This window comes from Aythya fuligula, chromosome 3 (genome assembly GCF_009819795.1).
Source record: "Aythya fuligula isolate bAytFul2 chromosome 3, bAytFul2.pri, whole genome shotgun sequence".
Lineage (NCBI taxonomy): Eukaryota > Metazoa > Chordata > Aves > Anseriformes > Anatidae > Aythya > Aythya fuligula.
The window spans coordinates 15,223,840-15,248,817 of NC_045561.1; the positions used below are offsets into that span (position 1 = coordinate 15,223,840).

Genomic DNA, 24,978 nt, shown 5'->3' on the forward strand with positions numbered 1-24,978 from the left:
TTCAGTTAGGAGAATAATAATAAACAACATTGTTTAAGCTTTGGCCATAATGTTTAGAAATATAATGTTCACATGTTCAGACTTAAACTGATGAGGTAAAACTTTGAGGTACCCTAGGTCTTTCTCCTATACGCATGCAAACAAACATCTAAAAATGTTATTTCACATTGAGCAAAATGATTTGTATATCCTTGTTGGAATATATATCAAACAGGAAATCAAGAATGGCTCTTTGTCATCTATATCCTTAGCCACATGTTTCAGTGTCACGTCTTCCTATTCTCTCTGTGTATTTCCATCAGTGAGGTGAAGGGAAGCTTGAAATGGGCAGTTATGAAATATCTTACCCATAGGAAAAGCTTCTTCTTAACCTCATTAGTAATTGCGTGAGAAATGATCAGGGGTATGACAGTTTATATTTCCCTGCTATTATTTCCCCTAATAACTGTAGATGTTCTTATTATATTTCTAAATGCCTGTTCTCAGAGGTGACTTGAACAAGAGGTATTTCATTTTATCAGGTTCAGATTGATTGCCTCTGTGTTGCGTTGAATATATTCTTGTTCTTGCACTATAAGAAAAAGTAGATAGAAATCCCCAGTTTCTTTTCTATACAGTGCTCCGGGTTGTATCATTTGTCTCTTTTGTCTTGATTTATTTGTTTATTTTTATTTTTTGTACAAAGAACTGTCCAAGCTAATTTTGGACAGAAGCCCTCTGACCTCAACACATGGGCAACACATCATTTATTCAAGACAACAGAATGCTTTAACTGGTACTTTCTAACACTGCATGTATTTATTACAGGTTTTTTTCCTTGACTTTCTTTTCATTGAATAGAGGCTTTAACTTAATGACAGTTTTGTTTGCTTCTTTTCCTTTTTTTTTTTTGCCTCTGTATCGGAGAAAGCAAGTGCAATCAATGGAGAAAACATCACTACATTTCTGATAGTTTTAACAGCTGCAGGCAGTTCAATATTTTGACCTGTATTTTAATGCTCTTAGTGTTTTCAGTAATATCCTAGTAGAGACACTGGAGATAAGGAAGACCAGCAGCCACAATATACATATTCTGTCCTTCTGCTTTCTGTTGTTTTACAAAAAATAAATAAATAAATAAATAAATAATACTATGTTTAAGAGCTTGCAATAGATATCTAACACAGTTCGTTTAAAAACTGACAAGTGCAAATTGAAAAGCAAAGTCCCATTAACAGAGAGTTGGAGTGTCACTGTGCCATTAAATATTAAGTCTGGAATGCTCTGGGCTTTGCATAAAAGGAGAGCCAGTGAGAATCTTAGAACATGTTAAGTCAATTAAAATATACCTATTTGACTTTTATTTTCTTCACAGACCACAGATGACATCCTGGTGGCCTCAGCTGAATGTCCCAGTGATGACGAGGACATCGATCCCTGTGAGCCGAGCTCAGGTGGGTTAGGTTAGTCAACTTTTTTACTACTTTATTTCATATTTGCATGCTCCCATCCCACAGAAATTTGGAGGGACAGTCTTTTCTTATATAGTGTGGATATGGTGAATCTGGGCCTTTATACACGTGGCAGTGTCAGTGGAGAGGGACAGTTTGCCATATATTTGTCAGAGACAATGGCTGAGAAGGCATTTTTGGTAGTCATGATCTGAGCAGGGTTATAGCTTACCAGAGGACCTAAGGCTGGACTCGGACAGGCAGTCTGGGGCCCCTGTAACTCTGTTGTCATGATAGAGACACCTTCGTTTAGCAGAAAGATGTTGCAATTGTTAGGGCTTAGTACTTAAAAGAATTAAGAAGTTAGTACTTAATAATAAAAGAATTAAGATAGATTTGTTGTGTACTAACATATTTAGTTAAAGTAGATATCAGTGAAATTTGAGACTGGGCAGTATATTAATGCAAATAATAACTAAGACCCTGAGTTGTTATTATAGTCTCAAGTTATTATATATAGACTCAAGTCGGGGCAGGAGCTATTTCTATATAGCCTTAAGACAAAGAAAATTTTGGTTCAAATGCAGATGCGTGAGTTCTCTTATTAGGTGTGACACACCTAATAAGATCATGGAAATATTATTTATTTAAATTTAAGTGAAAGAGAAGTATATGACTTCTCTCAATTTTTGATTGACCTTCAGGGTGTCATTAGAGCTCTTCCAGGAACCAAGATATTTATGGGTTTGATGAGAATATTTTGGAGTCAAGTTTTTTATCCTTTCCAGTAAAAAGGTTTCAGAGTGTTTTCCAAACTGCCACAAGATGCAATGAACACTCTTACACCTGAGTAGCACCAGATACACCTACCTTACACATTTCTTGCATCTCTCAGGAAGATGTTTCACTTGCAGAAGTCCCAGACATCATGAGCTAGATATTTGGGAACTGTGATGACAATTCATTTTTTGAAAGCTTGACAATTAATTTCAAAGATTTTTTTTTCTGTTTTTTCTTTATTTTCAAATTCTTGAGTTCAGTAAGATTATGTCTTTTCCTGTATATGTCATTGCAGTAGCTCATATGGTTCTGAGCTCATCCAAGCTAATTGTGTTCTAGCTTTAGTTAACTCAAGCCCTGCTGTTCAATAGATACATTTACATTTGGCTGTGGGAGGGGTGAAATGATGTTATCATTTCTGACCAAACTGGAGTCTAGAGGGGAATGTGAATATTAGTCTTCCTGCAAAGCCTTGCCATTAGCTTTCCTGTTTTAGTGTACCATACATCACCCAGCTACGCTTCTCATTTTTGTTTATTTGAGAATGGTTTTATTGTTTCATTTCTTGGATCCCAACTGCTACTGCTTTTTTTTTTTTTTTTAAAAAAAAAAAAAAAAGTATGGATTGGCACAAAAATTATGTTCTCCATAAACACAATTGTCTGGATCATTTTATCTGTCATTCTTCACATCAAAATGTCACTTGTCCTCCCACTCTTAACTCTTAAAAGCTATTAATTTGCCTCCCTCTTCAATGGCCTTGTCCTTTTCTCATATTTAAAACAACACGAACCAAAAGGGTTGGTGAAGTCATAAGTTCTTGCATATCTGTCTCCCTGTAAGCTGTTTTAGTCTTATTCACTTAGTCTTACAAATAAGCTTTCTTAATAAATAGTCCTGTAGCAATAAGACACTGCACCATATGAATAATACTGCAGTCTCCATGCTCTCCTAATAGGCTGGAACTTAAGCGAGGAAAACATAATATTGTTGACAGTGACAGATTATTTCTTTTTCTTTTCATTTGGGATGGGAGATGAAAAAGGATATGTCCCTCCATTTAAATTCTTCCCATGGATCAGTTTAGCTTTTCCCCCTTAAACCTTTTCAGAAACCAGAGTTGCCTCCCCATAGCCACTCCTTCGTCTTCTCGCTGATACTGGTGAAGCTCGTGTTTCCTAACAGAGACTTCTAGAAGGCCAAATCGTTAATTTTATTATTACGTTTTCATTTGAAAGGCCATAGAGTGAGATTCCATTAGATTTCTGCTCTTACTGCTTGATGGTCATTCAGGGAAGGGATCTGCCCCAGTACAAGAGACGATACAGCATACTCATGCAGCGCACTCATTGCTCCCAGGTCAACGTTTTCAAGCAAGAATATGTTTACGGGATGGCCAGAGCCCATTCATTTTTATTGATAGAGCCATAAGTGTACATTTACATGAGGATTGCCCAAAATATGTCTATTTCTAAACCAAGATCTCCACTCAGAAGGAAACCCTATTCAACAAACCATTTGAATATGGTAGATCTATAAATCATAGAAATTAGCTATCACTAATTAGCTGAATTGTACTGATTAACAAGATTTATGCTTAAAATAGGGCTTCTTTTCTAGAATAAATACAGTTCGTATTGGCTAACAAGTCTTGGTCTGCCACCACAAGCTTTGCTTTCTGTGCATCCATCTTCCGAAGAACAAAGGGAAAGATGCAATTTGCAACAAATTTCATATGGGAAATGAAAATGTAGACCAGACTGGGAGCTGCTAAGCAGCAATCCCATCAACTTGTCTGGAACATAAAGTCACAAAAATTATAATTGCAGATTTCATTGTGACTGCTTAACATGCCATAATTGGATGAAGTCATAACAAATTTATTAGCATGCGAAACTTAGTCAACATACTTTGCATTATGTTTTGTGTGGTAAGACAGCATGTGTTGCTTTCATAGTCTCCTCACCTTCTCTTTCCTACTCTAAATACTAATAACTGTGCTAAAAATAATATTAACATTTTGTTTCATCAGCTTCACGTCATAGAGGAAATAATAAAGCTTCTTCATTTTTTAGACAAGTTATGAAAATTACTAGTGGAAACCTGTCCAATAAAAAGACAGCCTGGGATGTTTTACTGATTTTATCTGAAGAGCTATAAAACTGCGGGTGGACAAACTGCCATTCTGCATGTTCGGAGTGCTGTTCCGGCCTTTCCTGAGTTCTGTACAGAACTCTGATTTCTGCTGAGTTGCAGTGAGCATGTGTACTACACTGCTTAATTGCTCCAGCTATACCGCCTGGTATTTTATTTGTCAGCTATTATCTAGTCTCTTTTGTGGCTATGGAAATGTTTCAAAATGCAGAAATCCAAATTGGCCTACATTAAGTGAAGTCATGGAGTTTAAAGGCAGGGAAATCTGGACTGTGAAATAAATCTTACAGGTTTTAGCATACACACAAACAGTGCTTTTTTTTTTTTTTTTTGCTTTTTTTTTTTTTTTTTTTTCCCCTGCAAATTACAGTTAAATCCTTCTCAAACTCAGGAATCAACCAAGTTTTAAGTTAGAATTTAGCTTGAAAAACCTGTCCAGATGGCCGTGGCAGAAGTGGGATGGGTAGAGGATTTGGCACTCTTTAAGAACATAGCCAGCATTTATATGGTATCTGCTAGTCTTGAAAGCGTTAGCAGACAACCTTCAAAGTGAACAGATAGTGTTTTAGTAACAAACCAAACTACTTGTCAGGTTCAGACAAGGGTCTCTTTATCAACAGAATCTCATGTGTTGCAACCAAAATAAATACTTCATCGTCTCTTAATCAATATTTGCCTGTCTGGCAACTCTTGGGTTCTACTTCCCAGGGCAGTGTTTGATTGGTGTCAGACCTTGTCCTGTACTTGTTCTATAGGGAAACAGGGCAATAATAGGATAAATTTCAGTGCTGTATACTAACTGGTGTTTTAGGTACCTGTCTTAGCCTTGATTCTTGATCTGGAGAGAGTAATGGGATTAGATATTTTCCCACATTATTATGTAAGAACCAACAGTATAGATACTTACAGACTGATCTTTGAGCATGTATTGATTTTCCTATACCCTGGCTTGGCATATTACATTGCAGACAACAATTGGCAATGTTCATAAATCTGCAAAGCATCAGTACAGCCAAGAAACAGGAAACAAGTCACTACTTCTGATGTTTCTTACAGTACATTGTAGAGACTGTTGTTCACTGTTCTGGGGAAGGCTTTTTCCTTTAAGCAGAATATTACAGGATTTTGCATGCAAACTGCTTCCTGCATGCGTATGTCCCCCTGCTGTGTTATGACATGTATTGGACAGATGGAGGTGGCTAGGAACCATACAGTTCTCAAACACTTTGTGATGGTTTAGGTTTGGTCCCTGAATTAATACCTATTTTTTCTAATGAGCAGAGCTGTGAAATATGGCATGTGAATGCTTTATGCTTATTTATAGAAGTTTTACTCTTCTTTTTCTGTCAGAAATTACTATAATGTATTACTTGTGCAACTACACTTCATTGAATCTGTTGTGCAAGGACCTGAAAAAAAAATACAGTTAATTCACAGGGCAACTGTGGTCACTATGGCTTGAGACAAAAAGGGAATATTTGTGCCTCATTCCAATTATCCTGTAGTTGTATATGTATTTTCAGTATTAGAAAGATCATTGGGTTGCCTTGACTCAGCTTCTTTAAATGCTTAGCTGAAATACGTAAAGATGTGTCTGCATGAACTGCTACAGAGCGAAAATTACGTGGTTTTATTTGCAAACTTCTCAAATGTTAGAATTGGGATAGAGTGGCACGTACGACGTGCATATAGCATGTAGAATAAAGGAACTGACAGACTTCAAATATACATTAATTTTCCTGTAAGTGAAGTTAAGATAATTGTCAGGTTTACTTAATTTTATAAATCAGAAGGCACCCCCCAAATCATCAGAAAGCAAATGTAGCACTTTTCCAAATGTTTTTATTGTGAAATGAACACCTTTTTCTTTTCTTTTCTTTTTTTTTTTTTTTTTAACAACAGTCTTAGCTCTTCCTGTCTGTCACTGCAAATTACACATATGGCATTCTTCATCTGAATTTGATCAGAAAGATGTAGTTTTTTAATTATCTAAGTAAATTAGGTTAAAAATGATGATTAATTGGTTGTATCAACAGCGATCTCTACTCTTTGTCAGCCATGTCATTGAAACATAAGTACACTGACTAAACTTGTAGCTCTCTAGCCATTCCTAGCTTTCCTAGCCAATATACATGTACGTTGCTCATGTTGGGAGCTGCTGAAAACAATGGCACGTGCTGAAAGGGTTTTTTTCTTTAATTCTCATAAATATTTTTTCAATAATTTAGAGAATTCTAATTCCTCAAATGGATTCTCTGTAATTTTGGTAGTTGTCTACACGTTCATACTCTCATACATCATTCGTTTGTGTAGCCTGAACTACTACAGGGGATTTATGAACAAAATAAAATTATTTTAAACTTTGTTTTTAAAGCACACTTTAAGGCAGGATGCAGCTGTTGCTCGCTATACATTCCTTGCTGAACATATTTAATTCAAAGAAAGTTTTAATACAAAGCCTAGAGATGACATCTCTAATCTAATTGGAAAGCTAATGCTTTCCAAGTTGTATTAATTGCAATCATAGTGATATGAACATATCAGAATTTAGAATATGGATGGAAATTAGAGGCTGACTTTTTTTTCTTGAGCCATAATGGTTTTCTATCAGTGTAATATCAGTGACTCTATGAGTGGTGAGAAATATCGACACCATTTCTATAAATCATACAAAGCTCTGTACTAATTTGTAGAAAACCTTATCCACTGGTGCACAACTGATGAACAGAGTTTCTTGTGTATAAAGTTTGAGAGTGCATTCATATTCCACTTAATTCTTGCCAAAGTTGAAGATTTTAATTTTTATAATATGTATATGAATCGTAAACATTCACAGTGTAAATACTGGGATTGTTATTTGTATGGCAGTACCTAAAGCCATCTTTCAGGTGTATGCATACAACATGAAAAGATAGTTCATAGAAATGTATGAATTGATAATTATTTGTATTGCTATTATGTGCTCATTCATTTGGAGTTAGATATCACTACAGCACAGATGAAACCAGATGGTAATGTTTCTAGTAGTTCAATGAAACTTAATTATTTTATAAACAATCATTCATGAAAAATGGGCACATTACTTAGTGTTCCTGGTGGGGTAGCACACATTACTTTTCATTCTTTTAAAGATGTAAAACACTGTTTGTGACTCAATTCTGAATGTATTTACACACAAAGATGAAGCATATGATCCTGTTTGATAGGACATCTGGACTGGTATATGAATTCAGAGAAGCAAACCAGGCACTTCACATCACTGATTCACAAATGCCTATGTGTGTCATATCCATTGACCTCAGTGGAACTTCCTTGATTTTTCAGTGCTCGTCTAGATCATGGACAACAAAATGTGTAGCAAGTGAATATAGTGTCCTTTTATTCAGGTGTAGAAATGATATTTTAGTCCAAGGCAAGCATACAGGCCCTGCAGGAGATAGTCAGAAAGTGAATGGCAAGCATGTCAGAGCTAAGTATCACAGTTCTGTGGGCAAGGCTGGAGGAGTGCAGATTTTTACTCTCATTCAGCGCAAACAGAGGTGGAGGAATATAGTCTTATTCCATTGCTGGAGTTACCTGGGGAATATGATTTGTGTCACAATCCATTTAGTATTCTTTCTCTCTTATTTTCTCTCTACCTTGCCACATAGATATGCATAAACTCTTGGAAACTTATCTTCCTCAATTTCCTTAGAAAAATTTACAGAAAACACTGTTACTAGCATATAAGCTGTAGCTTGACCTGTTCTTTTTGCTACCTGGCCTTACAGACTATTCCAGCATTAACCAGAGAGGGAGATGTGTCCAGAATGACTCCAAAGAGAGAAATAAATAAAGAAAATTAGATTATTACTGAATAAAGCATTGCATAGACAGAAGGAATTTGTTAACAGCGAATGCAGTGGCTTTGTCAGTCACACACACCAAAAAATAAAAAAAAAAATAAAAAAAAATAAAATAAAAAAAATTGGATTCATGACTGTGTTCTTTTAGACAAAGCAGTCTTGATTTTAAAGACTGATATTCAAGATTTTCAGTTACACAAAAATTGTATCCCAGTGTTCTATACATGTATCCTAATGTATGAAAAGTAGTTTGTGGAAGTTTTAAGTCTATAATGATTGTTAGTTTTTAGCCACAGAAATAAGGGCATGCTTTCATGGCATTCACTGTGAGATGTTTCCACAATTTAAACAAAAAAAAATACATCACAAGATGTTGTGGCCTTTCTGAACTGATCCTATGTGGGCTTCCCACAGGCAGCAGCTCTCCAAGACCTGCTCCCACATGGCTTCGTACCACGGGGTCCATCCCCCAAGAGCAAACTGCTCCAGCACAGTTTCCCCACGGGCAGCAGCTCCCCCCAGCCCCCTGCTCCTGCGTGGGTTCCTCTCCACAGGCTGCAGTTCTGGCCTGGGGCCTGCTCCTGTGGGGGCTCTCCATGGGCTGCAGCCTCCTCCAGGCCACATCCACCTGCTCCACCGGGGCCTCCTCCACCCATGGGGGGGGTTGCAGCATGGAGATCTGCTCCATGTGGGACCCACGGGCTGCAGGGGGACAGCCTGCTCCACCAGGGGCCTCTCCACAGACCTCAGGGTGGAGCACCTCCTGCTGCACTGACCTTGGGGGCTGCAGGGCTGCTTCTTGCTCTTCTCTCCCAGCTGCTGTAGCACAGCTCTCCCAGAGGCCCAACCAACATTGCCAAGTGGCTTAGCTCTGGCCAGCAATAGGTCCGTTTTGGAGCTGTCTGGAGCTGGCTCTGATCTGACATGGGGCAGCTTCTGGGCTCTGCTCACACAGGCCGCCCCTGCAGTCCCCCTACTACCAAAACCTTGCTATGTAAACTCAATACAGTAATGCATATGCATTGAATTTACCTCTGTGTGGAAAGATGTTTTCTTCAGGTTTTTTATCATCATTGTCTTTATGAATGTTAGAAGAAAAATAATATTTTACAAATAGGTTTATAGATAAAACACTGGTCTGAATTAACATTATATTGCTCAGTTTCTATGCCAAAGCTTCATCTTATACCAAGTTTGAACAAAGCAATATTAAAAATCAGGTCCTTAACATTCTATAGAAAATTTGCTTTACTTCTGATACTGTTTGGAGGAAGGACTAGATAGATGGGAATCTGAGGCAGCCATCCCTAGCAAACAGAGAAAATACAATTTTGCTAAGGAAGTGGGAATGCTGGCAGTACTGCACGCATGACAGTGGGTCAGAGGCCAGAGCATCGTGTGTCTGAGTTAAATGACATGGGGCACTCTCTCTATTCATAAGCTTTTTTTGCAGCTTATTTTTTTCTGCATTCAAACTGGGAACTCACAAGTGTTTAAGCAGAACTCTATGCTTCTAGCTAACCATTTGCAGTACCTGATAAATTCAATTAATATGGTGTTACAAAGTAGTTGGTGTATACCAGCTGCAGCTTATCAACTAATTACCATGTTAACAGACTGCTGGCAGTGAAGACTGTTGCTTACCCCACTACCAGACAACAGAGATAAGGATGAACAGTACTTTTTGCTGGTGTTTTCTAGCAATCAGTGCAGAGTGAATTTTCATTATCTCTTGCATAAATAGTAGTAGGACCATAGCTGCTAATTTTCAGCTACGTGCAAAGACCTAATTTAAACCTCTGCATAAACGTTGCATTTTTTAGTGTGTCATTTGACAGCCTACAAAGTAGCAGGTGAATCCTGACAATTTTGAGAAGTAGGTATTCTCTAAGGGTATTGTTCATAAATGGAAGCAGAGAAAATTCAAGGCAAAAATAACCTGTAATGAAGATGGATGGACCCAGAATAGTCTAACCTTAGGCTATTTCAATCTAACTATCTAAAGACTTGAATGAAACCTTGTTCTGCTGTGTTGACATACCATTCTGGCCTATAGGTTTCAAAACCTGCACTTTTCCTAAGGTTAAGAACTGTAGTCTAGATATAAGAATTGGATAGTTTTAATGTAAACTGGTTTAAACAGTACTAAAGGGTATTGTGAACATACCCTTTAAAATCTTACAGAAAAGGGATCATGGAAAAGTAAAATGGAAGAAGTGAGAACATTCAGGGAATCACCCATGTTTGCAAAGATGAATGCGGGTATATGCATCTACAGATCACTTCATGAGCAAGAATCGTTCATTGCTCTGTAAGTCAAGACATCGGATTCCTCAATCTTTACAATGACATTTTGGTGTTCCCTTGCAGAAAAATGATTCCTAATTTAGGTGGTAAGTTTTGTTTTGTTTTCTTTATTTTTTAATGAAATTATAAGAAAAATAGCAAGCAATGAAGCTAAGCTCATTGCAAAGCTCAACTAAGCTTCTGCTAAGCTCAACAGCAAAGCTTTCACTAAATTCAGTGGGGCCCAAATGTAATTGTCACTAACCCCACAAGTTTTTGGTTCAGTGAAGAGGATCTAACAGTTAGCTGCCACCAAAAATGTGTTCCCAGTGCCCCTGCCCTTTTGTGTTGTTTTTTTGTTTTTTTTTTTTGTAGTAACATGGGTGGGTGTTCATCTGACACTTCAGCGAGCTAGAGCTGCAGGCAACTAACATACTGGTTTAGTTGTCTTAACTGAGTTGCCACAATTGGAATTGCTTAACTCAAGCTTGAAAATATGTTATCAGTAGTAGTATAATATTTTTGTTTAGTCTTCCTTATTTTATTTGCAAGAACATTTTTTTCCCATTTAGGAATACTTCAATTCAAAATCTAGACCACCCACTGACTCTGCTGATCAGTCAAAATTTCTGAAGCAAAGTAACAAATTACCAGAGATTCCCCAGAACACACACAGAAACAGGATAAATTACTTAATTTGGAAAAGAAAGAAGCAGAGATGCAAAGATGAATGTCACATGTAGGAGTGGGGAAAAGTAGGACTGACAGCTGAACTGGTAAAAGGAGAAAGCATCCATATTGAAAGGGAAGGAATGCTAAAAGAGGAGCAATACAACTGAAAATGTTAACAAAAAAAAAAATCATAGAGCACAGAGATGAGGACTGCTAAATATGTGAAGTGATATATTGGTTCAAATCTTCCATTTTGGCTAAAATTAAATTCAATTTTGCAGAAAATGTTTTCACAAAAGCTTTTTATTAAGCTATGAAATGTTCCCCTCTGCTCTGCAGATCATATTAACTTATAAAATCAATTGATTTGGCATGGTCCATCAATTGCTACTGTGCCAACTTATCTCCCTTTAGATTTATTTTGACATTTAAAGAAGATTGAGCCAACAACTCTCCCACCTCTCAACCACAGGGGGGGGAAAAACAAAAACAAAAACAAAAAAACAGTACCTGCAAAACCTTAAGGAGCTGGTAGAATTTGTAAATTATTTGAAGTCAATATACAGCCAATCACTGCACTTGGAGGTTAAAACTACATTCAGTGCAAAGAGAGAATGTTTTACTTCTTAATAAAGGGGCTACTATTTTTACATGTAGATGGTGTTTCGCTGCTAGACTACTTTTATTAGTAGCTAAATTAGTGTCACTTTAGAAGCATGTTAACGTATTATATCTTTCCTACTAAGGACCTTTAAGATTTCAGTTTCTAGGAAGCAAATAATCTGGCTTTGCGTATTAAAGAGTAGAACAGCTACTGTAATATTTTTTTCTTAAACACCTCCAAAAGTAGGTTATTGTCTTGCTCCCTCAAACTCAGCAAGCATTTGACAAATTTCTTAGAGCAAATGCATTGGCATGAGTTTAAGATGGCAAAGACACTCAGCTCACAAACACCACACCTTTCCACCCTGTCTCTGTGGGTTGTGTATGCAGCTCTCTGCTCCCATTCTTTTTTAATCATTGTGTTACAATGGTTAAGAAGTGCAGCATTGCATGCGCAGCAATGAAGCTAGTTTTGTGGTACCTCTCTCACAAGGGCTTATTCATGCCTTTGAATATAGACCATTTCAGATCTGATGCGAATTTGTCACTGAGCTACAGCAGCTGCATGTGGAATCACCTCCTACTTCTTCCCTCCCATGACAGCTGAGTCATTGCTGGGCATCCCCTGAGGAGCCAGTTTTTGCCCCCTTTCAAGAATCATGTGAAAACAGGTAGGAAGGCAGCAGGCTGAGATACCCCTGTATTTGGACCAGGATAGTTTTGTATAAGTTTACAGCCAATGCTCATCCTGATTTTGCAATTGGGCTGTATCTGTCCCACCTGTTGGCAGGGGAAGAACTGAGATTTGTTTTTCAAACTTTTTTTTTTTTTTTTTTAATGAGAATTAGAAATTGCAGTAAGCTCAGAAACCAACAGAATGCTCAGAATCCAACAATGCTGCAAAAAGTTGACTACAAACAGGTCTACAATGATAGCACACAGAGTGAAAATTAGTATGTGTCCTGTAAATAATTGCCTTCATGCCTCATTGCAAATGTAGTAGTTAAACATTCTTGTCTTGTGAGTAATTTCCTATTCACAGTTAGTGGGAAGATATAAATGTAAAGAAAACACATTTGGGGTCCTTTTGTTGGATTTTTTGTTTTGTTTTTAAGTCTGCTAATTTCAATTCACAAACACCATGGGAGCCTGCAATTCCAATTTTCTTTTCACAGTATTAATGAAAACTGGGCACTGAAAATAGTCAGATTTTTCCTGTTAAATTTTAAACCACTTTAGAAGTACAGTCAAGAATAATAACTTTCTAATCCATTATTACACAATGTTAAACTGTGTTCAATTGCTATTATTTCATGCAAACTTTTTTGTAAGTGGTAGAATAGGCTTTTAAAAATCAGTCTGTTCTAAGCTGGTCTTTGAGGCAATTCAAAAATGCTGTTCATGTGCTGTTGACAGGAAGACTTGTGCTTCAGAGCAGTTGCTTTGAGAAAGGATCCTTGCACCACAAGATAACTTGTATTTCCTCTCACCGTTATGGCATGGTTTGAGCATAATTACGGTCCTAATGATTTTCTGTAGTTCTTCACTGAACTATCCTCAATTTAGTATAGATTGTTTGAGGATTTTTTTGTGACTTTTCAGTCTTAAATATTGGGATCTTTTTAATATTTAATCTTGATTCACCTCCAGAGCATCTAGCTTCTTATTTAAAATTAGAAACTTCATATAGGATTTCTAATGCTATGGACATTAACAGAGACTGTGACCAAGTAGCAGCCAAGGTTTACCCATAGGTAAACCACTCTGCTGTTGTTCCAGGAGCCAATGACTCTGTCTGGTTCAGCTGCAAAGATAGTGGGTGGCATCATGCATTTCTCAAAGAGTTGACAAGTGAAGAGCAAGATTCCTGTAACCTGGTAATTGTTGCTTGCTCTCCACTGATATAATGTGTTGTGCTCGTCTGCAGTTGTTCTTCACATTCAAGAAAAAAAAATAATCCAGCTGGTAGATTCCCTAAGTATATCTCTGTCTTAGTCAACTAAAGGTCCTGGTTAAATAAAAGGCAGATGTTTCAGCAGGGTTGATGTCTGGGGACTTGTTTATTTACACAGATTACAGAGGAAGTGTAGGCTGGCCTTTTCCTAGTGCCCTTTCCCTCCCTGTCTGAAGATCGGACACTTGCTTTATAGCGTGTGCTCCAAAAGCCTTTCCCACCTGAAATGCAAACAGACAAACCCATGTGCTTTGTAAAACTTTCCTCTTATTTTCTTCTTCATTTGTCTCAGGAGGCCCTGCTAGGTTAAATGCATATTTTAATGTAAACGGAAGAAAAATAGCAAGAAGTAATTTTCCTTGCTGAACTGCTCCTTTTACAAAAGTCCAAACAAATGTAGCAACAGATGCTTTGAAAGTGTTCTAAGTTTAAGTAACATTCATGTAGTTGAATATTCCTAAGACAGATGGGATAAATGAGATAATTGTGAAAATATTCTTAAAAATAAAAGGCTGCCATCAGGTGAGAGGCAAGAGTTTAGGTAATGTTGAAAAATATATCCTACTTGTTTTTTTCAGGTTGCAGTGTTAAAAGACTATTTTCCTATAAGCAAGCTGTTAATCGTCATTTAGTGGACATCATTTGTAAAGTTAGTTGATGGCATTTGGCCCAAATGTCTGTTACTTTAAAGAAAAAGAGCAGCTGTTAGTCCATCAGGTATTGACAGAATTCATTCAGTTGCTTTTATTCATTTCCTGAAACCACGTACAGTAAGATAAAACATTGTCTCATTTTTTATTCACTCTGGAAATACTCAGGAGTCTTTGTTCTGAAACAATGCATTGTCTTTTATAAAGCAATAAATGACAACCTATGTGTAAAAGGATTTCCATTTACTACAACAGCTAAAATGAAGAAACACAATCTAATACAGTTACTTACTACTTTGAGACAGACCCCATTTCTTAGTAGGATGGTACCTACCGTGAAATGAGAAAAAAATCTTTGAGCCTTCTGAAGCGAAACTTCAAGATCTCTTGTGTAGTCATAGAATAGACCAATTGTATCAGCTTGTATTAACTAAGAACTTGCAGAGGAAAAAAAAAAAAAAAATTAAAGTACTATTTGACACAAATGACAGTTTTCCTGCATCTTACTGTGGTGCCTCTGTTATTGCAGCCAAATAAAATGTCACCTTCTTTGAACCTATGTTGGATAACTGTCAGGAAGTGGCTTTCTAACATTAAGAACACAAATCACCAATACAAGTAATACCAAGATGGGCAGTGAGCTTCATTCTTTTCAGGGTTTGAGGCTTTTTCACCATTTTATTATTCATAGACCAATTATGGATGTCTGTAGCTAGTGGCTGCTTTTAATTTTGGTTGCCCAAACTCGTTGCAGTTGTCTGACAAAACAGTTTGTGTGGCATTACCTTTAATGTAGCATCCTTAAAATCATCGTCTTCCTATTACGTCTAGAATGCAAAAGAAAAGTGACTATGGGACATATGCCTTTGCGCACCTTAAACAAGATACTTCTCTAATACACTTCATTAAAATGTTGGTTGTAGCAAGGGCTGACAAAGCTGAAATTACGAATATATTGTAAAAGTAGTGTTTAGCTGTACTCTTAGTTAACATTTATATTGTATTGACTGCATTTTCAGCCATGTATAATGATTTAAAATGTGGTTTCTATAAGCCAGCCTGGATGCTTAATGAAAGTGTTCTGCACCGCTCAGTGGGAAGCTTTGGTTCACTCACTGCTCTTTTCTTGCTCCTGAACTCAGCCAAAGCTGGTTGTGCTAGGGTACGCAGCCTCTCAGGGGTTGGGAAATGCTGTTATAATTAGAGGAATACTGTATAGACCCAAGTCTCTTCATTTTTTGTTGATAATACTTCATAAGTTATAGAAGATCTATCCCACCTGTTGCAGCTCAAAAATATTCTGTACAAGTATCTTCCTCGCCTCCTTTTGCTAAATGCAGTAAAGGAAATCATGAGAGATACATGGGCATTGTGTGTGCTGTGGGCATTTAGCCTACAAATTCCTTTTGGAATTAGATTTCATTCCACACGGCTGTGCAAGGAGATAAAATATGCCAGACAACACAATAGTTCCTATCAAGAAGACTTCACAGTCTGAAGACATAGGTCGGTTCAGTTCATATCACAACTGAAAAGAACAGAATGTGACCTCAGAGGTGGGTTTTTATAAGGTTGAGTCCTTGTCTAGTGTAATTTGAGAGTTTTTTTATGGACATACAGTTGCTTGGAGGAACATCTGGTCAATGAAGAAAAGAGGGAAAGGGAGAAATTGAGTGAAAAGGTACTCTAAAGCATAGCCATATTCAAGGAAGACTGTGAATTACAAAAGAGATGGTAGACTTGAGGGTACTCTAAAAGAAATAAAAGTATAAATATAATTAATTTGAAAAAAATATTAAAAGGAAAGGAGAAATTGAGAAGCTGGTTGAAAGGAGGCTAAAGAATAGCTGAGGATCCTTTTATTTGTAGACACCTTATTAGTTGCTATCATTTATTATTATGGGGAATTTGATTTTCCCCCCACATTTCATTTGCTAGTATGTCTTATTATCACTGTCCTCACAATAAGTACTATAGTGTCGTTGTTGTTTTTTTACAAAAGATAGCCAAAGGAGAAGGGAGAGATTCTTTCTTCCCAGATGTTAGTGTTCTGGCATTTAAATTTAATTATTCCAGATGATTTAGACATTCTTTGCTTAGTAACAATGCTTGGAGAAATTATACTTTTGAAGGCTAAAATTAGATTGTCCATGCTGTCCTCTTCCTTGCTTAAAAGCCTGTTTACTCACATTAACAGACACGAAAATTGAATGGGCTGCGAATCTGAATGCTTTAGGAGTAGGGTACTTGGCCTGACCCAAGTGAGTGCAAATAGAATTATGCACGATAGTAGCAGGTAGATTATTACTAACTCCTCAATGTGCAAACTCAATAATAACCTCTCCCTTATTTCATTATCTACCTACAGCAAATCCTACCAGGGCAGGAGGAGGAAGGGAGTATCCTGGCTCGTCCGAGGTGATTCGTGAATCCAGCAGCACAACAGGCATGGTAGTTGGGATCGTGGCAGCAGCAGCGCTGTGCATCCTCATTCTCCTGTATGCTATGTACAAGTACAGGAACCGAGACGAAGGATCGTATCATGTAGATGAGAGTCGAAACTACATCAGTAACTCAGCACAATCCAATGGGGCTGTAATCAAGGAAAAACAGCCCAACAGTGCTAAAAGTTCCAACAAAAACAAGAAAAATAAGGATAAGGAATACTATGTCTGATCTCAACATCTAAAAGAACGCTTGTATAGAAATAGTCTTCATTTTATCTGAGACATAATACAAACTTATTTACTTTACTTTTTATGAAGCACATTCAAAAACAAAAGACAGGGAATGCAATCAGAAAGGAAAGACTGTTTTTAAAAACAAGCATTTCGTGCTCTTGTTTTTCAGAAACGGGAGCTGATAAATTCCCTAACATCCACAGTGTTTTCATTTACTCTGCCTGTCTTTATGTTGCTGGAACAGTTCTGAAAGACAATGATGGCACCACGCATTCATAAAGCAAGGAGTATTACTACAACATCAAGGCACAATATGAAACAAAACAAATTAAAAAAAAAAAGGAAAAAAAATAAAAACAGAAAAAAGAAGCTACCTATGATTCTGGATTTAGCCAAAGTGCTAGTGCTTTCTTGAGAAGTAAGTTAGTCTTATTGTCAGAGAAGACTGTCATTATATATGGTGATTCAACAAGCAAACATAAAACAGTTTGCCGTCTGGTGCAGTGAAGCAGTGATTGGAAACTTGCATTTGAAACAAAGTGCTGGCTTTTCTGAAGACTTATGTAGAAATACTTTCAAAAAGCCCCTTTCTGGTTGTGAGGAAAATAGTATGGAGGCCTTATTTTCAAACAAACAAACAAACAAACAAAAATCTGGAATATAAGGCACATTTCCACAAAAGAAAAAAAAAAAAAAAAAAAAAGAAAGAAAAGGAAACAAGAGGGCATAGATGCAATCATTGGGAAATTTTCATGCACGCTTAATATGTTATTACATATGTTTATATAAAAACACATCTATATGTGCTTTCTGGACTGTGATAAGTGATGTTTTATAGCCTGTTGTATAGAAAATGCAAACTATATCTGCTCTTCAGCCATTTTTGGTAAACTCAATGTTATAAGTGTTGCTAGGTATAGAGAGTTTTACGACATCTGGAGCAACAGACCCAATTTAGTTTTTTTGCAGCCATTATAAATTGTCACAGACCTTTTTCCTTTTTTTTTTTTTTACTTTATTTTACAGTGTAGTGGTTATACTAAGGGGAACGTGTATGAATGTATATAAGAGTCAGCTAGTTTTTTTCTTACCTGTACAGCCTCTATTCTGTTGCAATTAAGTTCTTGTAGTTTGTATGAAAGAAGTGGACTAGAAAGCAAAAATATATATCTATTGTAATTTCTCTTCTCCTTCCTATCCCCATCTTTTGCTCCTGATATGCATCAATGAAGTTGATCAGAACAGCCAATTTTCCTAGAAATATACTTTCATTAATTAGGTAAATATTTAGTGACTTACACTGGCCTTTGGCTTCCAGTCAGAGCTTCACTATTGGAGAGCATGGTTTGCCTTACAGAAACCTGTTCTTACAAAATTATGAGAATGATGAGTTTCATGAGAATCTTAGGAAGTATCACACCGTGTTGATCTGACATTCAGTTATATTAACAACAGCTACTACAGCATTGGAGGGCAAAAGATCTAAAAAGACCCATTTTTTTATAATCCAGGCTGATTCTACTGCAGAATTTACCCCTTTCTCCAAAATGGAAATAATCTGAGGTGCATGATAGTACTTTTCAATGGTGGGCATTTTGGCACATAAAAAATCTTTTAGCTAAGTTGATTGTGTAGTATTGCAAGGCATCATAATTAGACAAATATAAGTTCATCATGTTTTGAACTAACAGCTTTTCTTGCATATATAAAACATAAAAGCATTTTAGTTAAATGTAGTAAATATAATGCTATAGTTCACGTGTTCAGGTTATTTTTTTCTTGTATTGTTTCATTAGATTCACAGCAATAAATCATAGTGTAACGTTTTATTTACAAAGAAGTTCAAAGGGAATACATTAGACAGAAAGAGGGTAGTTCAGTTGAAATCAACCAAATCATTGGAAGGCCTCCTGGGAGGGAATATAGATGCCCACACTTTACAGACAGGAACAAGGAATTTAAAATTAGCTTTAAACATCAGGCACAAATCATTTTGTTGCGTGTTATTCACTGCAGCTGATGAAAAATGCTGGAGACTGGTACAGCTATCTATCTGGGAGTCAGAGCACTTGAAAAATACATGTAGCTGACATGAAAATGCCTCTCTTGAAGGTTGTCAACCACATCAAGGTGTGTTATGTTATATTTGTAAAATTATTATTTTTTCATTAACATTTACAGAGAAATGAAAACAGGTTCACAAAATCCATCAAAAACTCATTTCTTAGATGGTTGTTCACCTATGGCATTCATAATTTCTCCCACCTTTACAAGACAGCTGTACTCAGGGAAAGGCAGAGTTGGTATTCTGAAGGTCATTGCTGGAAGCAAGAGACTTGAGTTGGAGGCAGGAAAGAATTTGAAAGCCAGTTGGTTGTCACTTTTGAAAGATTTCAGTGCTTAAAGATACGTGGAAGAACAAGAATAATCAGATGACAGATCGGACATGAAAGAACATGGTTTGGGTGAGATGAAATTGTCTTTTCTGCGTGGTATTGATTGCATTAACGAAATAGCACAGTTAGGTCAACTTCCAGGCAGTTTGGTAGATTAATCTTTAACTAAATACATACATCAATGAAAAAAATATCTGCTACTACTCTAATAAGCAAACACAATTTTAACACCGTTTCTGAAGGTTCTCCTTTTCCTCTTTAATTTTGTAATTTAATAATAATTAAAAAAAAAAAACAAATATGGATGTATCAGAAGTGCCAGCAAGTGAATTTAATATTCCTTTGTGTTTAAAAACAGCAGCAGCAACAACAAACAAACAGACATAAACCAACTACCTAACATAAAATTGGATTCTTTCTCAATAATAACCTAATTTGTTTGACTGAGATGGCTTCATTTCTATGACTGTATTGTGTTGCCTTTTTTAACAAAACACTAAATAATGTGTGAAACTTTCAACCCTAAAACATCGAAGAGAGGCCCAATGCCCCTAACCTTATAGTGCTTTCTGTGATAGATATTTACGATTTTTTTATTTGTTGCAAGGCCAATTTATTCATTATTGGAAATGCTAAGCAAGTGGAATTTACTGTTTTGTTAATAAAAATGTTTCTTAATACAAATGATGGCTTGTTTTTTTGTTGTGTTTTTTTGTTTGTTTGTTTGGTTGGTTTGTTTTGTTTTTTCTTCCTCTTCCCTTAGATCTGAGGTACCTGTATGTTCATCTTAAATCAGTGAAAAAAATTGAAAGTGGCATAGACGTTCATGTCAGCAAAAAGTGACTTCAGACCTCTTTGTACACTTAAATGAAAACACTACAAGTCCTGTGTTCAACTTGCCCAGTTAAAGCTTGAAAATATTAATGCATTGTTTCATAGAATCACTTCATTTGAAATTTTTTATTTTATTTAAATCAGGAATATAGAACTTGATATTCCCCTCCCCTGCCACCTCTAGACTGGAAAAACAGTTTTCTTCCTTTTCCAACACTTTTTTTTTTTTTTTTCTTCATTGACAGAAGATGATAGAAGTTAAGGTAATGGGATACAGAGATAGACCTGAAAATATTTTCACTTGTCTAGAAGTTGGTTTAAAATTAATAGAAAAATTAACATATTTAAATTCTTCAGAAACTTTTCTACATAGAAATTACAAAATTTCAGCCAAAGCTGATCCTTTACATTAGTATTTCCCTGTTTAGTGTGGCTCTTCAATTCATGGCTAACTTCAAGCAAACATCTAATCCTACTGATTTAAGGAAGCATCTAGTTATCTAAATGCATTACTGAATGTGGATGAGTTAGGCTTTTGGATCTAAATTCCAAAAAGAACTTAAACGTGTATCTTCCTTACTCACATCAATACTCACATCAATTCATCTGCTTAATTAGGTATAGACTGAAGTAAATTAGAAAATTTAAGTTTGGGGTTATCTGGAGAAAACATTCTGTCTTCCATTGGTATAAAATAGTTAAATAGTATAAAATAGTTAAATAGTATAAACATAAACTGCTTTATGCATAGTTGAGTTATAACAATAGTGATTTTTGTTCTACTACTACAACAACAAAAAAGCATATTTAATTATACACTTTTAATTGAACTCTACACTTTATTTGTTCACTTCTTTTACATCTGTGCTGTGCTCTTCCTTTAACCAAAAACTAATGGCCTCAGTACCTACATCATCCGTTATTGGTTAACTGCTTTAAGTGGTGGCCCCCACAATCAATCATCACTGCAGCCAAGTAGCTAAAAAACCTTCACATGATGAGGAAAAAAGAGAAAAAAAAATAAAATAAAAGAAGTAAATACAACTTAGAATAAGGAATTGGCTTACTTATGAAGACTGTAAATTACGGCTGTGTTTGTTAATTCCTCCAATATGACTACTTCATAGTTTAACCAAGTATTTTTTATTTGGGTATATAAGTATGATTTTTCATATTGACTATGGAAATTTGCTTCTAAATTCACTCCAGTCCTGTCTAGGGGTGTCTGTTAACATTATGCTCTGGTAAAACAGATTTGTCAGTACAATTTTATTTGGAATCAAGGCTATTTGCTTTAATTTAAGGGCCCTGTCCGTTGCAGTCTGTAAGTATTCCAATGTATTTCAATGTTAAAATGTTTCTGGCCCTCATGGAAGTGGGGAGAAAGAGAAATCCACAATGCATTTAAATCAATTTACAAGTTATGAATTCTGTGGGGTGATAAAATGACTTGCCCGCCACCCTCTTATTAGTCTGAATAGTCTATTCCTCCTTTGGTTGGTCATCACTCCATGAAACCAAGTGTGTTAAGCTTTGAGCTAGAAATTCTACAAAACAACAACAACAACAACAAAATCATTGCTATGGGTGTGCTCAGTTTTCTGAGATGCAGGGCCAGAAATTTTGCAATCTTTCACCTGCTTGTTTTGGAGGCTTCTTAAGGTCTTTGGGGCCTATCCTCTTTAATATCTTCATTGAAGACTTGGATTAGGGAATAGAGTGCACCCTCAGTAAATTTGCAGATTACACCAAGTTGTGGGGAAGTGTCGATCTGTTGGGGGGTAGGAAGGCCCCTGCAGAGGGACCTGGACAGGACAGGTCAATGGGCAGGGGCCAATGGGATGTGTTGGTACTCACAACCATCCAGTTATCTTTGCTTGCTTTTTAGAATGAGCAATTTCCCTACAACAATGCTCTCCCAGCCAAAGGGGTTGAATTGTGGTAGACCACTCTTTTCATTTTATTTTTTTAAAGAAAATAACATACTAATGACATAAGGTGTAGATTTACTTCAAAGAAGGTAGTATTTTTAATAAGTAAATTGCCTTTAAGTGCAGTAATTTCATTCCAGCATATACTCAGAAGGTTTAAAAATCCACGGCAGTAATCCTCAACAGCATCCTTTCTGGAAACAATAAAGACATTACTTTATTTTTCAGAGTGCTCAGGAACTGACAACAAATGCGAACACATTGGTCTAGCTACAGCAAATAATACAAGGAAATGGAATTTGGGCAGCCCAAAATAACTGCTGCCGCCTTTCCCAGACTTACAAGTGAGTCTGTTTACAAGCAAGTAGGTATTTATTACATGATAAATAGCAAAATACTTTTATCGGTCACAGTCTGGGATGGAGCAGGTTGAGAAAATACAGGCATGGCCTTGCATGGCTGCATCAGCCTTTTGAGGCCACTGGGACTCAGGTGCTGTTGAGGTGCCTGCCAGTCTGGGGAAATGGGTAGATTTTATACAAGCAGCTGCTCCATACCCACTTATCTGCCATTTTCTGATAAACTTTCATTTTCCATTTGAAATTAACACACATTTTCTGGGGAAAGCACAGCAGATTGGTTCATTACACAATTTAAGTGGTTCCCAAAATGTGTCACAGCACAGCCAGCGCTTTAAGAAACAGAAACCTGTCTTTGCTACAAGCTGACAACATGGCCTCAGGTCTAGGGGAGAAACCTCTGTCCTGTTCAGGAAGGCCCTGGCCTTGGGCACAAAGGCTGAAAGAAAGGTCATACTTTAACATTGGCAGCAGTCCCTGGGTGGAGCAGACCTTGGTGGCAGTTGTGTGCCCTTTGTGCATAAGCATGGTGGCTGAGGGCATGGAGCAGAGTGAGGCAAGCAGGGAAACCCTGCGTGTCTGGTTGGGCTGGGTTTGGGCTTCAGGTGGGGACAGCAAGGGCCTAGACACGGGGAAGGACTTGTGGTTCCTTATGATGTCTGTAAAGGACTGCCCTGCTGCTAGGCTCTGATTTTAGCAATCTGACAAAATGGTGGTTCACAGGACCCAGGGCCAGTTTTGAATCCTCAAGGAAGCAAGCAGATAACAACAGGCAATGTCCAGCCAGCACAGGGACCTGCATTGTCCTCCCCAGGCAACAATCATGACAGGACTGTTGAACTGGATGGGGAACTTCCAGTCCTTGTTGCTTGGCCCAGCTGGTGTGGGTTTTGATGGTAGCACGTCCATGTTTTCCCTGGATGTTAAATACATAAAAAAGTGGTGGCATCAATATGTATGTTGCCTCACTAGCACAGCCTTTGTTTAGAATATCAAAAAAATGAAAATGAATAGTCACCTGAGGTAAACTCTGGAGAAAACATTTAACCCAATCAATTTTCAGATTTGTCAATTCAACACCACACGTGTGAGCCCATATAGGCTCTATAGTCTGTGCAGTATGCAGCCAAGATTCCTGAAGTCCAGTTCTCAGATGAAAACAATACTGTTTTTTTCTGTCATTTTCTGCTTTCCCATGTTCACTGGTACTCCTCTGCTTGCAGTGGGAGGGCCTAGGAATTTACTTAGGAGTCGGTTTATTGTTTCTTTATTACTTTAGCTTCCTGTGTCTCACATCAGAGAAGAAAGCTTACTTCTATGCATGTGCTTGAGCAAGGAGGCCAGGACTCAAAGCTACCCAGGCAGCTGCATCTCACAGGCATTAAACTAACCCCATGCAGCAATTCCAATACTCCTAATTTTCTGGAACATCGTGTCTCAAAGATTTGGACCAGAACATTGTCTGAGGGCAAGATCCATCAACTATCTCTGATAAACTATAGGGAAAGAGACAAGCTTCAGTACAAGATGTAAAACCTTGTGGAAAAAAAAAATAACACAGACCTCAGAAGTCCCACCCTACCTGCCACAGTTTGCCACTCTGCTTTTTGGGCTCACAGGTGGGTTTAATTACTTGCTGAGTACACCTGGAGAGGTAGCAGGCTTTTTATCACTGTCAGTCCCACCTAGCAGAAAGCTTCTCTGGCTAGAGAATACTGAGTTTGTTGTAGTTATAGGAACATATCAGGTAATTGTAGATATTTTTTTCTTTAGATTTAGGCATTGCTGGTAAACAATGCAAAAGCAAATCCCTGTGGAATTTAAAGGCCAGAACTGCATTTTCCTATGCTTTCTAGGTTTTTTCTGACTTTGTTTGATTTACAGGTGAGATTCAAGGCATAGGACAAGATGAACATACTCCAAAAATAAAAGCAGACTTTGACTCATGTTGTCTAGCAAGTCTCCATATAGTAAGCTGAAGGATTTCAGCTAATTAATTCACTTAAATACCGTTTTTTTGATGGATGGGGTCTGGGAAAGGAGAATTTATGCCCAGCTTTCCTAAAAGCTAAGTTTATTTGGGAGCTCACTTATACTGTTCTGCAGACTTTGTTTAGGGAAATCTTTTAAAGCATAGATGGCACAAATATGCAAGTCATAACTTAGACCAGTTTCTCATTTATTTTAATAGCTTTCTCAGAATAAGGACTGCAGGATTTGGCTTAAAGTTAAAGCTATGCTAACATCAACAAGTGTCAATCAGTAGGAGTAAATTTACAAGGCAAAGCAATTTGTGCTGAGGACCTGACTTCCGTGTTGCATTTCAGGATTTTCTTTGAATTGGCTGCAGTTTGGTCCTGTGGCCGAGTGCCAATAAACAGTTAGGCTACATTAGGTGTATTC

General features: G+C 37.1%; 1 protein-coding gene across 22 annotated transcripts in view; it reads left to right on the forward strand.

Annotated features, from left to right (window-relative positions):
- Window positions 1-17,169, forward strand: part of NRXN1 (neurexin 1) — a 716,955-nt gene extending 699,786 nt beyond the window's left edge. For 15 of the 22 annotated variants that reach the window (XM_032185606.1, XM_032185602.1, XM_032185614.1 and 12 more), the window contains 2 exons: window positions 1,355-1,442; window positions 16,743-17,169. In XM_032185606.1, coding sequence (XP_032041497.1) covers window positions 1,355-1,442; window positions 16,743-17,050 — 396 coding nt within the window. In that variant the 3' untranslated portion in view covers window positions 17,051-17,169. The remainder of the gene's footprint in view (window positions 1-1,354; window positions 1,443-16,742) is intronic. The other 7 variants (XM_032185608.1, XM_032185615.1, XM_032185611.1 and 4 more) reach the window with 1 other exon arrangement.
- Window positions 17,170-24,978: the final 7,809 nt, after the last annotated feature.